Raw genomic sequence first — 12,938 nt, 5'->3', positions numbered from 1 at the left:
TGCTCTGGCTTCCTCCACAGTCCAAAGACATGCCCGGTAGGTTAAGTGGTCATTGGAAAATTGCCCCCTGATTAGGTTAGGGTTAAATTGGGGCTGTCGGTGATTTCTGGGGTGACACAGCTTGAAGGGCAGGAAGGAACTACTCCACAGTGCATCTCTATTAATAAATAAAACCCTCACTACGCCATTAAAACTGCCTTGTCTCCTCTCCAGTCCTGACAAAAAGGTCTTCAATCTGAAGCATCAGTTCTGGTTCTCTTCCCGCTGATGCATTCAGATCTTCTGAGTATTTGTAGCATTTTATATTTTTATTTTAGGTTTTCAAAACCTGCAGTTCTTTTTTGGCTTTCAGCTCTTTCATCAAACTAGTGCAGGCATGGTGGGCTAGTGAACTTCTGCATTTCTCGAAGATTCATTTCTGAAGTTGCAAGACTGCCATTCAGTACAGCTGTTTAAGGGTGTTATTCAACAGCTTTCATGTATGCCAGATGTTTGCTTTAAAAATAGCTAAAATTACTATTCATTTGTTCCTTTAGGTGCTAAAGCTTCATCCTTTTCTGGCCCCATTTAAAGTAGCTATGGACATGGGCAAAGGACCAACAGTTGAGTTGCGACAGGTACAGTAAGTTAGGTTTTCTTATGAACGCAAAGTTATAAACATAGGCCATTAATCAAACCTTAATTGCATTGCTCTGTTCTATTTAAGCCAAGTGTAATTAGCTACCTATAAGCCCTTATGATATGTTTTGAAATCTATAATTCTGTTTGGAGCCTCTGATCAATTTCTGTTTTCACTCCAATGTTTTTTTTTTAATCTTTATGCCAAAAATGCCTCTAGAACTTGAAGTTCTTAGCTAATAAGCAGGATGCCCAAACTACTCTGTGATATATGATGCACCATAGAATGATTTATTAGAACAAAATAAAGACTGACACATGCTGGAAAATGATTGTTTCTTCCTCAATCTCCCAGCGATTCTGCATGTTTGGTGTTCCTGTACAAATGAAGTTCTTAAATACACAGGTTGTGCTTTGCTGGGGTTTTGATCACCACTGTTTAATGTTGGTCTGCTCATGAAATTGAATGGTGGAGTGTGAGCAAACCTAATGATGTGGGGAATTTTTACATGTAGAACCCACTGGTGATATTGTGTTGAGTTAAATGTGGCCTAGGACCAGCAAATTCATTCATTTCTCTGCAGAAGAAAGGCCATGAAGAGCATTAGTCAGTATAAATAGTTTTGAATTAATTGAGTTTAGCTAAATATATCTGTTGTTTTAATTTTTAACATTCTTGATTATCTTTATTTTAATACCTTTTTAATGTTTCTGAATATTTCTTACCTGGCCTCTTCAGCTGCATTTATACTCAGTGGCCACTTTATTAAGTACATCTGTAAACCTGCTTGTAATGCAAAATTCTAACCACCAAATCTTAGCAACAACTAAATGCATAAAGGCATGCAGACATGGTCAAGAAGTTCAGTTAACTAAATACCAGAATGGGGAAGAAACGTGATCTGTAATGCTGACAAGAAGGTGCCAGTAACACAAGTGACCATGTGTTACAAAAGTTGTGTGCAGAAGAGCATCTCTGAATACACAGCACATTGAATCTTGAAGTAGATGGGGTCTAGCGGCAGAAAACCACACATCAGGTTCCACTCCTGTGCTTAATAAAGTGGTCACTGAGTGTATAATAATTTTGTTTATTAAATTTAGTTTTTCTAGTTTCCTTTGTTACTCTGTTTTTAGGTATGTGAGGGACTATTCCAAGAATTGTTGAAGACAAAAATTACGGTCTGGCCTGGCTACCTGGAAACTATACATATATCATTGGAGCAGCTCTTTATGAAGTAATTTTTTATTCCTCTCTAGCACTGAAGTACTGTTGTGGCTATGAAATTTTTTTTTCTCTGTAGCTATTATTTTGAGCAGTTTGGAGTACAGGTTTCCCCCACCATCCGAGGGTAGAGCGTTCCTACGAAATGGTTCGTAAACCAGAATGTCGTAAAGCAAGGAAGCAATTACCATTTATTTATATGGGAAAAATTTGTGAGCGTTCGCAGACCCAAAGATAACTACCAAGTCATGCCAAATAACACATTAAACCTAAAATAACAATAACATATAGTAAAATCAGGAATGATATGATAAATACACAGCCTTTATAAAGTAGAAATACTTTTCCACAATCATTGCCGCACTGTTCTCCGTAGCGAAAATCTCATGCAAGCGGTCTCCAGTAACCTTTAAGCTATGAAGCTGCCAAATCATACCAAATAACACGTAAAAATACACAGCTGATCTAAAGTAGAAATAATGTATGTACAGTGTAGTATTACTTACCGGAATTGGGACAGTACTGAGCACACTGATGGTGGTGTTTTAGGCTGAGTCATCGGAGGTTGGGGTGGTACAGTGGCCCCCACCCTCCGGGCAGCGAACTGATACCGATCCACGAAGCAGGCAGGGGTACAGTGGTGGCTGGAACGCACCCAGCACATCTTTAAGAAAAAAGCCGAAATAAACAAGCTAATTAATTAGGTGCCGCCTGGCACGTAAATGAGACCTGGGCCGACATTTACGTGCCGTGTGGCACCTAATTAATTAGCTTGTTTATTTCTGCTTTTTTTCTTAAACATGTGCTGGGTGCGTCTTGGCTACCGCTGCATTCTCCGCGAATCAGTATCTGTCCGCGGCCCGGGAGGTGGGGTGGTGGGACACTGGGGTGTCATCTTGTCGTCTGGTTCCATCAGGGCAGGCAGATCATCTTCTCCTATGACTGCCCGCCTCAATGTCGAAGGTCGAGGTTCGTCGTCTGCTGTAGCTGATGTGGAAGGCTTGCTTGACTGCTTAGCCTCGCGCATTTTTCTATCATACAGTTCTTTGTGAGCACTCAAACCATCTTGCAAATATGCCCTAAACCGACGTACCCTTTCAAAATTAAAGTCGTACTTTATCGTTGCAGCAAAAACCTCACGCAGTTGCTCCACGTTCAGTTCCTGGATGACTTCACTTTCGGTCCGGTTGCTACTGCATTCGGTTTTGATTGTTATCCTTTCCTCTTCCAATTGCATCATCTCTTCATCTATCAGTTCTTGGTCATGAGATGCCAAAACCTCTTCAACATCATCTTCGTCAGCTTCCACAAGCCAAACTCACTTTGTTCTTACTTCGTTCACCACGATCAAAATGCTTAATTATGTCTAGTTTTACACTAAGTGTAACACCCTTACGAGCTCTTTCAGGCTTTTCCGATATCTTAGAACTCATCTTGCAAACGGCTGCTCACAGGCACGTGTTTAAGCAATGCCGGCGAGAGTGCAGTTCCGAATCCGGGGGGAGAGCGGCTGCTCGGGGCGCGCGCTATTTTTTTCGCGCGCTGCCTTTTTTCGGAACGGTGAAAACACCTTCTGTTCGTAAAAACAGGTAACTAATGTAGGTCTTTTGTAACAGTGAGGTTTCGTAAAGCAAACGTTCGAAAAACGGGGGACACCTGTATTCTAAAACTGAGTGGAATTTATATCTTGACCTTTTGGATTTTCACTTTCGCAGATGGTAAGAAGGGTTACTTTTTTTTATAGAAATTGCACTTGGTGGCCACCTTATTGGGTACACATATACACATTGTTAATGCAAACATATAATCAGCAACTCAGTGCATGAAACTATACAGACATGGTCAAGAGGTTCAGTTGTTGTTCAGACCAAACATCAGAATAGGGAAGAAATTTGATCTAAGTGACTTTGACTGTGGAATTGTTGATGCCAGATGCAGTGGTTTGAGTATCTCAGAAACTGCTGACCTCCTGGGATTTTCATGCACAGCAGTCTCTAGAGTTTACAGGGAATGGTGCGGTAAACAAAAAAGACATCTGCTGAGCACTGAACATCATTTCAGTGGACAAAGATGCCTTGTTAAATGAGAGGTCAGAGGAGAATGACCACACTGGTTCAAGCTGACAGGAAGGTGACAAGCTAAAATAACCACCTGTTACAACAATGGAAGAAGAGCATCTCTGAGTGCACAACATGCCCAACCTTGAAGTGGATGGGCTACAGCTGCAGAAGACCATGAATATACACTCAGTAGCCACTTTATTAGGTACAGGAGATATCTTGGCCCTTTGCATATTTATGGAAGGATTATTTTTATGATAGAAAAAATATATCAGGCCATTCAGGAAGAATAATGTTTAATTTATATTTAATTAAAATGTTATTTACTTGATTTAGAATGAAACTTTAAAAGTACAATGCAAAAGAAAATTCCAACCAAGTGGCAGACCTCTGCTTTCTTAGGCGTCTTGTGTTCATGCATAATAATTTAGTGTCCTTAGAAAATGTTCATATTCTGTACCAAGTTTACTTAATCTTCTCTCTTGGCAGGTACGATGAGATGGGAGTGATTTTTACAATTGTCGTCAGTGAGACTACATTAGAGAATGGTCTGGTACAACTCAGGAACCGAGATACAGCCATGAAAGAGATGGTTCATATCTCAGAAGTGAGGGACTTTCTCATCAAGTATATTTGGCAATCTTGAGAAAATACAGTACTAAATCTTCATAATATTGATTATTTAAAATAAAGCTGCCACCATCAAACTTCCTGTATTATTTTTTTTAATGTGGAAAGCAGCCAGAGCACAAGGAAGAAACCCACGTGGTCACGGGGAGAACATACAATCTCCTTACAGACCGTGGCGGGAATTGAACCCTGGTAAACAATAAGCTGTTTTGTTGAGAAAGGATTATTATCCATTTGCTTATTTAGAATTGTCATTTCCATTGTTTGAAAACCAGTGCTTTGTAGGGAAAGTTTTTATAGGTTATTAGTCACTTGTCAGTGTATGTTACGTAAGTCACCATTAAGCTTACATGCTGCCATGCCAACTAGAAAAGCACAATGAAGTCATTGAAATGAAGAGCAAGTGTGTATGAAAAGCCTTTTGGTAAAAGCTGTTTCCTGTATCATTTATCTCCCAATGAGAACATACCTAATCTACATATCATACCATAGTCACAATATCATTACTGCAACCTGGCCTTCCACATTTTTTATGTCATCAAAACTTGGCTATCTTACTTTTTATCTCTTCCTCCAGGTCTTCCATATGAATATTAGATTTTTAATATTTAATATTTGTAATCCAGGGAGCGGGAAGCGCAGAATCAAGTATCGCTGTGATGATTGTACGTTCTAGTATCAATTGTTTGGCGACAATAAAGTATAAGAGATAATTGAGGACCCTGGAGTACCCTACGAGCGAATCTATACAACCATAAAAATTCCCTTTTATTCCAGTTCTGTTTTCCACGTTACCTCTGTCACATTAGAAAAGAAAACTGGTAATTACCAAATAAAAATAATTAGATCTTTAATCTTAGAATCTAGGATCCTAAAATTTTACATCTGCCTGGATGAAATTTTGATCCTTCTGATTTTAATGATTTTAGACAAATACAAGACTCCGGGTAATCATTTAGTTGGGCAGTTTAATACAATGTAGCAATAAATATTTATTTATGTTAAAGCTGGGGGGGGGGTTGATATGTTCTTAATTAGTAAAGACATTAAAGGTTAAGGGGAGAAGGCAGGAGAGAATGGGGTTGAGAGGGAAAATAAATCAGCCCCATAATATAATGGCAGAGCAGACTTGGTAAACCAAATGGTCTAATTCTGATGCCATGTCTTATGGCTTTATTAAATTGGCACTATTGCTGAAATAGTCATGAAGATATAAGAAACAGAAAAAAACATCTTAAAATGCAAAAAAAAATAACATGGGCAAAATTTATCTTTAACTGAGGCAGAACAGGGATCTTCGGCAATATATGGTTATACATTTGAGCCCTTATTGCTGACAGAATTTAATGAAAATTCATCTTTAAAATTCTTTTAAAAAAGTTGTGGTTCTGAAACATGTCTCTTTCTTACCCACCCATCTCAAAAAAAAAAGTACTCCATCTGATAGTCTGCAAAAGCCCATGCACAGAGATGGGTGGGATTGTGTTTACTCAGGAGAAAATCATGGTTGTTCAAAAGATGAGGGAAGCAAATGGAAATGTTTTGGAGGGTATTTATACTACCAGGGAGGTGGTATTTGCAGGCTTGCAGTGTATAGGAGCAAACTGAAAGATCACACGGAGTTGGTGTTCAAAACAACAGGTGATTTATTTCTTAAAAAGACTGATGTGGCAAAAGCTGATCTACCTGAGTATGAATTTGGTACGGGTTTTAAAATTTTCATTTGATGAGATTACTAGTAAAACTATATTTTGATAACAGAATGGTGACTACAGGAAAGCTTAATTAAGTAACAGACTAGGTTCTTATTACAGAATAAAATGATTATCCACAAGTCTGACAGCAAATCCATGTTTCTGCTAGAGCAATTGGTGCATGCTCTAACGTAGTTACTGAAATTCCTGAAACTAGGGAGTTATTGCTGCTGCATCCCATGTCTCTACTTAATCCAATTTATTTTACAACAATGGTTACACGCTATAGCATAATTACTGAGGTTCCTGAGACTTGGGTGTTGTCGCTGCTGCAGTCCATGTCTTCACTTCTAGGCTTTGTCCTGAGTTCCCTGTTACCACATTACCATAATCCACAACCCTAATTAGTTACTAACACTCTCTCCTTTTCCCTACAACACAGTATTAAGATGGACGAGTCCCCAGGCTTGAGTAGGTATGCTGGGACTTTGTGTGAGCCTAGAGAGGAAATTGCAGACTTTATTAAGAGATCTGCTTCACTGTTAGTCACTGGTAAAGCTCCCCAAAGACTGGAAAGTGGCTAAAATTGCTCAGTTGTTTGAAAAAGGGAAGCAAATTTAAACTAGAAAACTAGATACTGCTCAGCCTGACCAGTGGTGAAGGAGGGAACTCTGAGTGTATAGACTTTGTGTGTGGGTAGTCATGTCTGCCAAATCTTTCAAGGGCTTTTGTAGTAACCAAAAATGTAGGTGAATACAGGGCAGCAGTTATTATCTATTTGGACAAGATCCCACATGGTAGGCTGGGTTGGAAGGTTAGGTCCTGTGGAATCTAGTGGGAGCTAGTTTGGTTGACTCGGAGGTAGGCATCAGAGGGTGAAGGTTGCTGCTGGGAGTGCAGGCCAGTGATGTGCCTCAGGGCTCAGTATTGGTACCTTTGTTATTCATTATTTACATAAATGATTTAAATGCAGATGCACAAGGCTTGATCAGTAAGTTTGTGAATGACACAAGATTAGGCAGTGGTGTTGATATTGAGGAAGTTTATTCTAAGTTATAGGAGGATATTGATCAGTTAGGGAAGTGGGCCAAGGAGTGGCAAATGGGTTTCAATAAAGATAGGTGTGAGGTGATTCAATTTGGTAAGTCGATCCAACATTGGCTTTATGCTATGAGTAAGAGGGCATTAGGTAGTGTAATGGTACAGAGAGTGACTTAGGAGTACAAGTGCATAGTTAATTGAAAGTAGTGTCACAGGTAGTCAGGGTGGTGAGAAACGTGCTTAGTATGCTGGTGTTCATCATGAGGGCACTTATTATAGAAGCTGGGACATTATGTTGTAGTTGTATAAATTGTTGTTGAGGCTGCGTTTGGAGTACTGTGTGCATCTTTGGTCACCCTGTTATAGGAAGGATGTTAAACTGGGAAAAGTGCAGAAACAATTAATAAGCATATTGCCAGGAATAGAGGGCCTGAGTTATGGGGGAGATTGGCCAGGTTAGGTCTATTCCATGGAATGTAGGAGAATGAGAAGCGACCTTTTGGAATGTTTAAAATTGTGGGAGGCATAGATAAGGGGAATGGTAACAGACTTTTCTCCAGGGTAGGGGAGTCCAAAACTAGGGGGTATAGACTTAGGGTGAGAGGGGAAAAATTTAAAAAGGACCAGAGAGACAGCATATTGACACAGAGGGTGGTGAGTATATGAAATGAGCTGCCAGACGAAGTGGTTGAGGCAGGTTACAACAGTATCATTTCGGATAGCTACATGGAGGGGTTAGGCTTGGAAGGGCAGAACACAGGGTCTGGGAGTTGCTGGATGGGCAACAGGATCAGCATGGATTCATTGGCCAAAGGGCCTGTATCTGCTGTATTTCGCTATGGCTCATATATTAGTAGCCTTTCAATGTCATCTCAGTTTGATATTTCATTTAAAATCTGTGCAGATCAGTTGGCAGACATACTATTTCTAACATTTCAGGTGTCAAGGTTAATTGTGATTTTACAAAAACACACAAATATATGCTAATCAAAATATAGTACTTTTAAAAATAATGACGTGAGTCAATCAGAATTTTTTAACTAACACCAAATATGATTTGAAGATCAGATATTTTCTGCAAAAGAACTCGAAACTTTATTTTTGACATGGTCTGGTTATGAGTTTCCTGTCTCCCCCTCCTCCTCCTATATCTCTTTTCATCAGCCAGTTCCATTATAGGAAGTAGAAACTCAAGCAGAAGTGATGACTGCTAGCAGGGGCAAAAGAATTCAAAAATAATGTCTCTGTGATGAGACAGCATTTCTATTTTTATATGGCAGAGATAATGTCACATTTAATGTCACATTTTTCACATTCTACTACAATTGGTATCATTCCATCCATTCTTTACTTCCCTTTATTCCCTTCAAGCTTCTTACATTCCTCATTATTATTCATATTCCCACTTATAGGGTCATGAACAATCCTGGAAATGTGATATTTCTCCCCTCAGCCAAAGGACTGGTGCACCTCCTGTACCTAATAAAATGGACACTGAGTGTATGTTGGTTGTCTTCTGCTGCTGTAGCCTGTCCACTTCAAGGTTCAATGTGTTGTGCATTCAGAGAAGCTCTTCTGCACACCCTTGTTATAATGTGTGGTTACTTGCTGGTTCCAGTTTGGTGGCCGGCCGCTCGACCATGATCTTCGGTCGGGTGCCCGGCGCTTGGCCAGGAGCCGTAGTCAAGTGGTCGGCAACTTGAGCCAGCTCCCCCACCGGACTCAGTCTGGTGAGGAGGGTGTGAGGACACCCAGCAGGACTAAAAGAAAAACAAGACCTGACAAAGGGCGGATGAGCTCCTTGTGAGCCAACAGCCATCTTCCGTGGAAGAGATTAAAGCCTCACCACGTATCTACGAATCGTTTGCTATGCACCTAGTTAGAAGAGACATGATGAACTTGGGCGCTGCACCGTGTGCCTGGACCTGCCCAAGGCCTCCGCCTAAGGAAGGGCCAAGTTCGAGGAAGCGGCCGCGGCTGGAGGCCAACACAGCCTTGGGCTCGAGTTCGGCGGTGGGCGATGCCAAGGCGGCCAGCAAGAACAAACTGGAGGGAGAGGCTGTACTCGATGCTGTTACAAGATCGAAGAAGATGGAGATGCATAGCCACCAACCCCAGATTTGGGACGGCACCCACTGACTGACTGACTATTTGAGTTACTGTCAGCTTGAACCAGTCTGGCCATTCTCCTCTGACCTCTCTCATTAACGAATCATTTTCACCCATAGAATGCAGCTCACTGAGTGTCTTTTTTTTTTGTTTTTTGTATCACTCTCTAAACTCTAGAGACTGTTATGCATGAAATCTCAGGAGATCATTGGTTTCTGAGATACTCTAACCACCTTGTCTGGCACCAACAATCATTCCATAGTCAAAACCACTTGGGTGACATTTCTTCCCCATTCTGATATTTGCTCTGAACAACAACTGAACCTCTTGACTATGTCTGTGTGCTTTTATGCATTGAGTTACTGCCAGCTGATCTATCTCGCTCCTATACATCTCCTTGTCACCATCAGAAAATCTGCCAACAATAGTTATGTCATCAAATTTGTAGATGGCATTTGAGGTGTGTCTAGCTACACAGTCATGGGTGTAGAGAGAGTAGAGCAGTGGGCTAAGCACACATCCCTGAGGTGCACCAGTGTTGATTGTCAGTGAGGAGGAGATGTTATTTCTGGTCTGCACAGACGGTGATCTCCAGGTGAGAAGGTCAAGGATCCAGTTACAGAGGGAGGTTCAGAGGCCCGTGTTTTAGAGCTTGTAGATTAGAACTGAGGATATGGTTGTGTTGAATGCTGAGTTGTGTATCAAACAGCATCCTGGCTTAGTCGACTTGCTCGACTTTGCCTCCAACTTCCACCCTGCCCTCAAATTTACCTGGTCCAATTCCAACACTTCTCTCCCCTTTGTTGATCTCACTGTCTCTATCTCCGGAGACAGTTTATCTACTGATATGTTATACAAACCCACTGATTCTCACAGCTACCTGGACTATACCTCTTCCCACCCGGTCACTTGCAAAAATGCCATCCCCTTCTCTCAGTCTTTGCCACATCTGCTGTCAGGATGAGGCTTTTCATTCCAGAGCTAATGAGATGTCCTCTGCCTTCAAAGAAAGTGGCTATCTTTTCTCCACCACCAATGCTGCCCTCATCTCATCTTTTCCACTTCATGCATGTCTGCCCTCACCCCATCTTCCCGTCACTCCATCAAGGATAGGATTCTTCTTGTCCTCACCTACCATTCCACTAGCCTCTGCGTCCAGCACATAATTCTCCATAACTTCCGCCATTTCCAAACGAGATTCCACCTCCACCCCCACTTTCCGGTTGTTTCCTGGCAAAGGTGTACTTGGTAAATGGGAGGTCTTCAAAAGCAAAATTTTGAAAGTACAGTGTTTGTATGGTCCTGTCAAAATAAAAGGCAAGGATAACAGGTTTCAGGAACCTTGGTTTTTGAGAGATATTGAGGCCCTGGTTAAGAAAAAGGAGGTGCATAGCAGGTCTAGGCAGGTAGGAACAAATGAGATACTTGAGTGTGAGAAATTAAGAAAACACCTAAGAAGGAAATTGGAAGGGATGAAGTTGCTGTAGTGGATAAGGTGAAGGAGAATCCCAAGGACTTCCACAGATATATTAAGAGCAAAAGGAATCAGTAACAGGTCTATTATCACTGGCGTATGTTGTGAAATTTGTTAACTTTGTGGCAGCAGTATAATGAAATACATGATAAATATAAAAACTGAATTATGGTAAGTATATAATATGTATATTAAAATAGTGATATTAAGCTAAGTAATGTAAAAACAGAAATTTTAAAAAAGTAATGTTCATGGGTTCAATGCCCATTTAGAAATCAAATGGCGGAGGGGAAGAAATCCTCAGATATTGACACCCAGGAACTTGCAATTGTTCACTGTCTCCACTTCTGATCCCTCTGTGAGGATTGGTTTGTGTTCCCTCATCTTGCGCTTCCTGAAATCCACAATCAGCTCTTTGGTCTTAGTGACTCAGAGTGCAAGGTTGTTGCTGTGACATCACTCAACTAGCTGATATATCTCACTCCTGTACGCCCTCCTATCACCAACTGAGATTCTGCCAACAATGGCTGTATCATTAACAAATTTATAGGTTGCATTTGAGCTATGCCTGGCCATATAGTCATGGGTATAGAGAGAGAGTAGGGCAGTGGGTTAAGCACACATCTGAGGTGCGGCAGTGTTGATTGTTAGCAAGGTGGAGATGTTAATACCAATCGCATAGAGTGTGGTCTTCTGGTTAGGAAGTTGAGGATCCAGTTGCAGCGTGAGGTACAAGGCCCAGGTTCTGTAGCATTTCGATCAGTACTGCAGGAATGATGGTCTTAAATGGTGAGCTATAGTCAATGAACACCACCCTGAGAGGTATTTGTATTGTCCAGGTGATCCAAGGATGTGAGGAGATTGTGACTGCTGTAGACCTATTATGGCAATAGCCAAATTGCAGTGGTCCAGGTCCTTGCTGAGGCAGGAGTTGATTCCAACGATCACCAAACTCATCACCGTAGATGTGAATGCTACTGGATGATAGTAGTTAAGCCAGCTCACACTGCTCTTCTTGGGCATTGGTATAATTGTTGCCCTTTAGGCGGGTGGGTACTTCAGACCATAGCAGTGAGAGATTTAAAATAACTTGTAATACTCCCGCAAGTTGGTTGGCACAGGTATCCCACTGGGACCTGCAGCCTTGTGAGGATCCACCCTCCTTAAAGACAGCCTGATGTTGGCTCTGAGACAGAGATCACAGGGTGACTGGGTGCAGCAGGGATCCTTAAAGCTGTAGTTTTATTCTCCCCTTCAAAGCAAGCATAAAAGGCTTGTCTGGTAGTGAAGCATTACTGCCATTCATGATGTTGGGATAGCAAGGGAGAAAGTTGGGCTTGGGAAGATCTGAGTGTTAATCTATGCATGGAGCCAAAAGAGATGAGGGAAGATCCTGAATAGATTTTTTTGCATGCGTGTTTACTCAGGAGACAGACACAGAGCCTATAGAGACGAGAGACAGTAGCGGCAAGGTCATGGACCCCATACAGATTACAGAAGAAGAGATGTTTGCTGTCTTGAGGCAAATTAGGGTGGATAAATCCCCAGGACCTGACAAGGTGTTCCCTCAGACCCTGTAGGAGCAAGTGCAGAAATTACAGGGGCCCTAGCAGAGATACTTAAAACATCCTTAGCTGTGGTTGAGATGCTGGAGAATTAGAGGATAGCTAATGTTGTTCCATTGTTTATGAAAGGCTGTAGGAATGATCCAGAAAATTATAGGCTAGTAGTCCTGACATCAGTAGTGTGAAAGTAATTAAAAGATATTCTAAGTGACCAGATATACAAGTATTTGGATAGACAGGGACTGATTAGGGATAGTCAACATGGCTTTGTGCATGGTAGGTCATGTCTAAACAAACAGTCTTATTTTTGAGGAAGTTACCAAGAAAGTTGTTGAAGGCAAGGCGATGGATGTTGTCTGCATGGACTTTAGTAAGGAATTTGACAAGGTCCCACATGGGAAATAGGTCAGGAAGGTTCAGTCGCTCGACATTCAAGATGAGGTGGTAAATTAGATTAGATGTTGGCTTTGCAGGAGAAGCCAGAGTGGTGGTAGATGGTTGGTTCTCTTGAATGAAGGCCTG

The 12,938-nt window shown here is 41.3% G+C and overlaps 1 protein-coding gene across 4 annotated transcripts in view; it reads left to right on the top strand.

The window, feature by feature from the left end:
- The window catches only part of polg2 (polymerase (DNA directed), gamma 2, accessory subunit), a 34,833-nt gene that overhangs the window by 20,494 nt on the left and 1,401 nt on the right, over window positions 1-12,938 (top strand). The window contains exons 7-9 of one of the 4 annotated variants that reach the window (XM_072242216.1): window positions 537-617; window positions 1,756-1,856; window positions 4,393-4,510. In XM_072242216.1, coding sequence (XP_072098317.1) covers window positions 537-617; window positions 1,756-1,856; window positions 4,393-4,510 — 300 coding nt within the window. Of the gene's footprint in view, window positions 1-536; window positions 618-1,755; window positions 1,857-4,392; window positions 4,611-12,938 lie in introns of those variants that run through there. The other 3 variants (XM_072242217.1, XM_072242218.1, XM_072242220.1) reach the window with 3 other exon arrangements.

This window comes from Mobula birostris, chromosome 24 (genome assembly GCF_030028105.1).
Source record: "Mobula birostris isolate sMobBir1 chromosome 24, sMobBir1.hap1, whole genome shotgun sequence".
Classification (NCBI taxonomy): domain Eukaryota; kingdom Metazoa; phylum Chordata; class Chondrichthyes; order Myliobatiformes; family Myliobatidae; genus Mobula; species Mobula birostris.
Note: the sequence above shows the minus strand (reverse complement) of the source record. Positions and strands in the feature narration are given on the sequence as shown.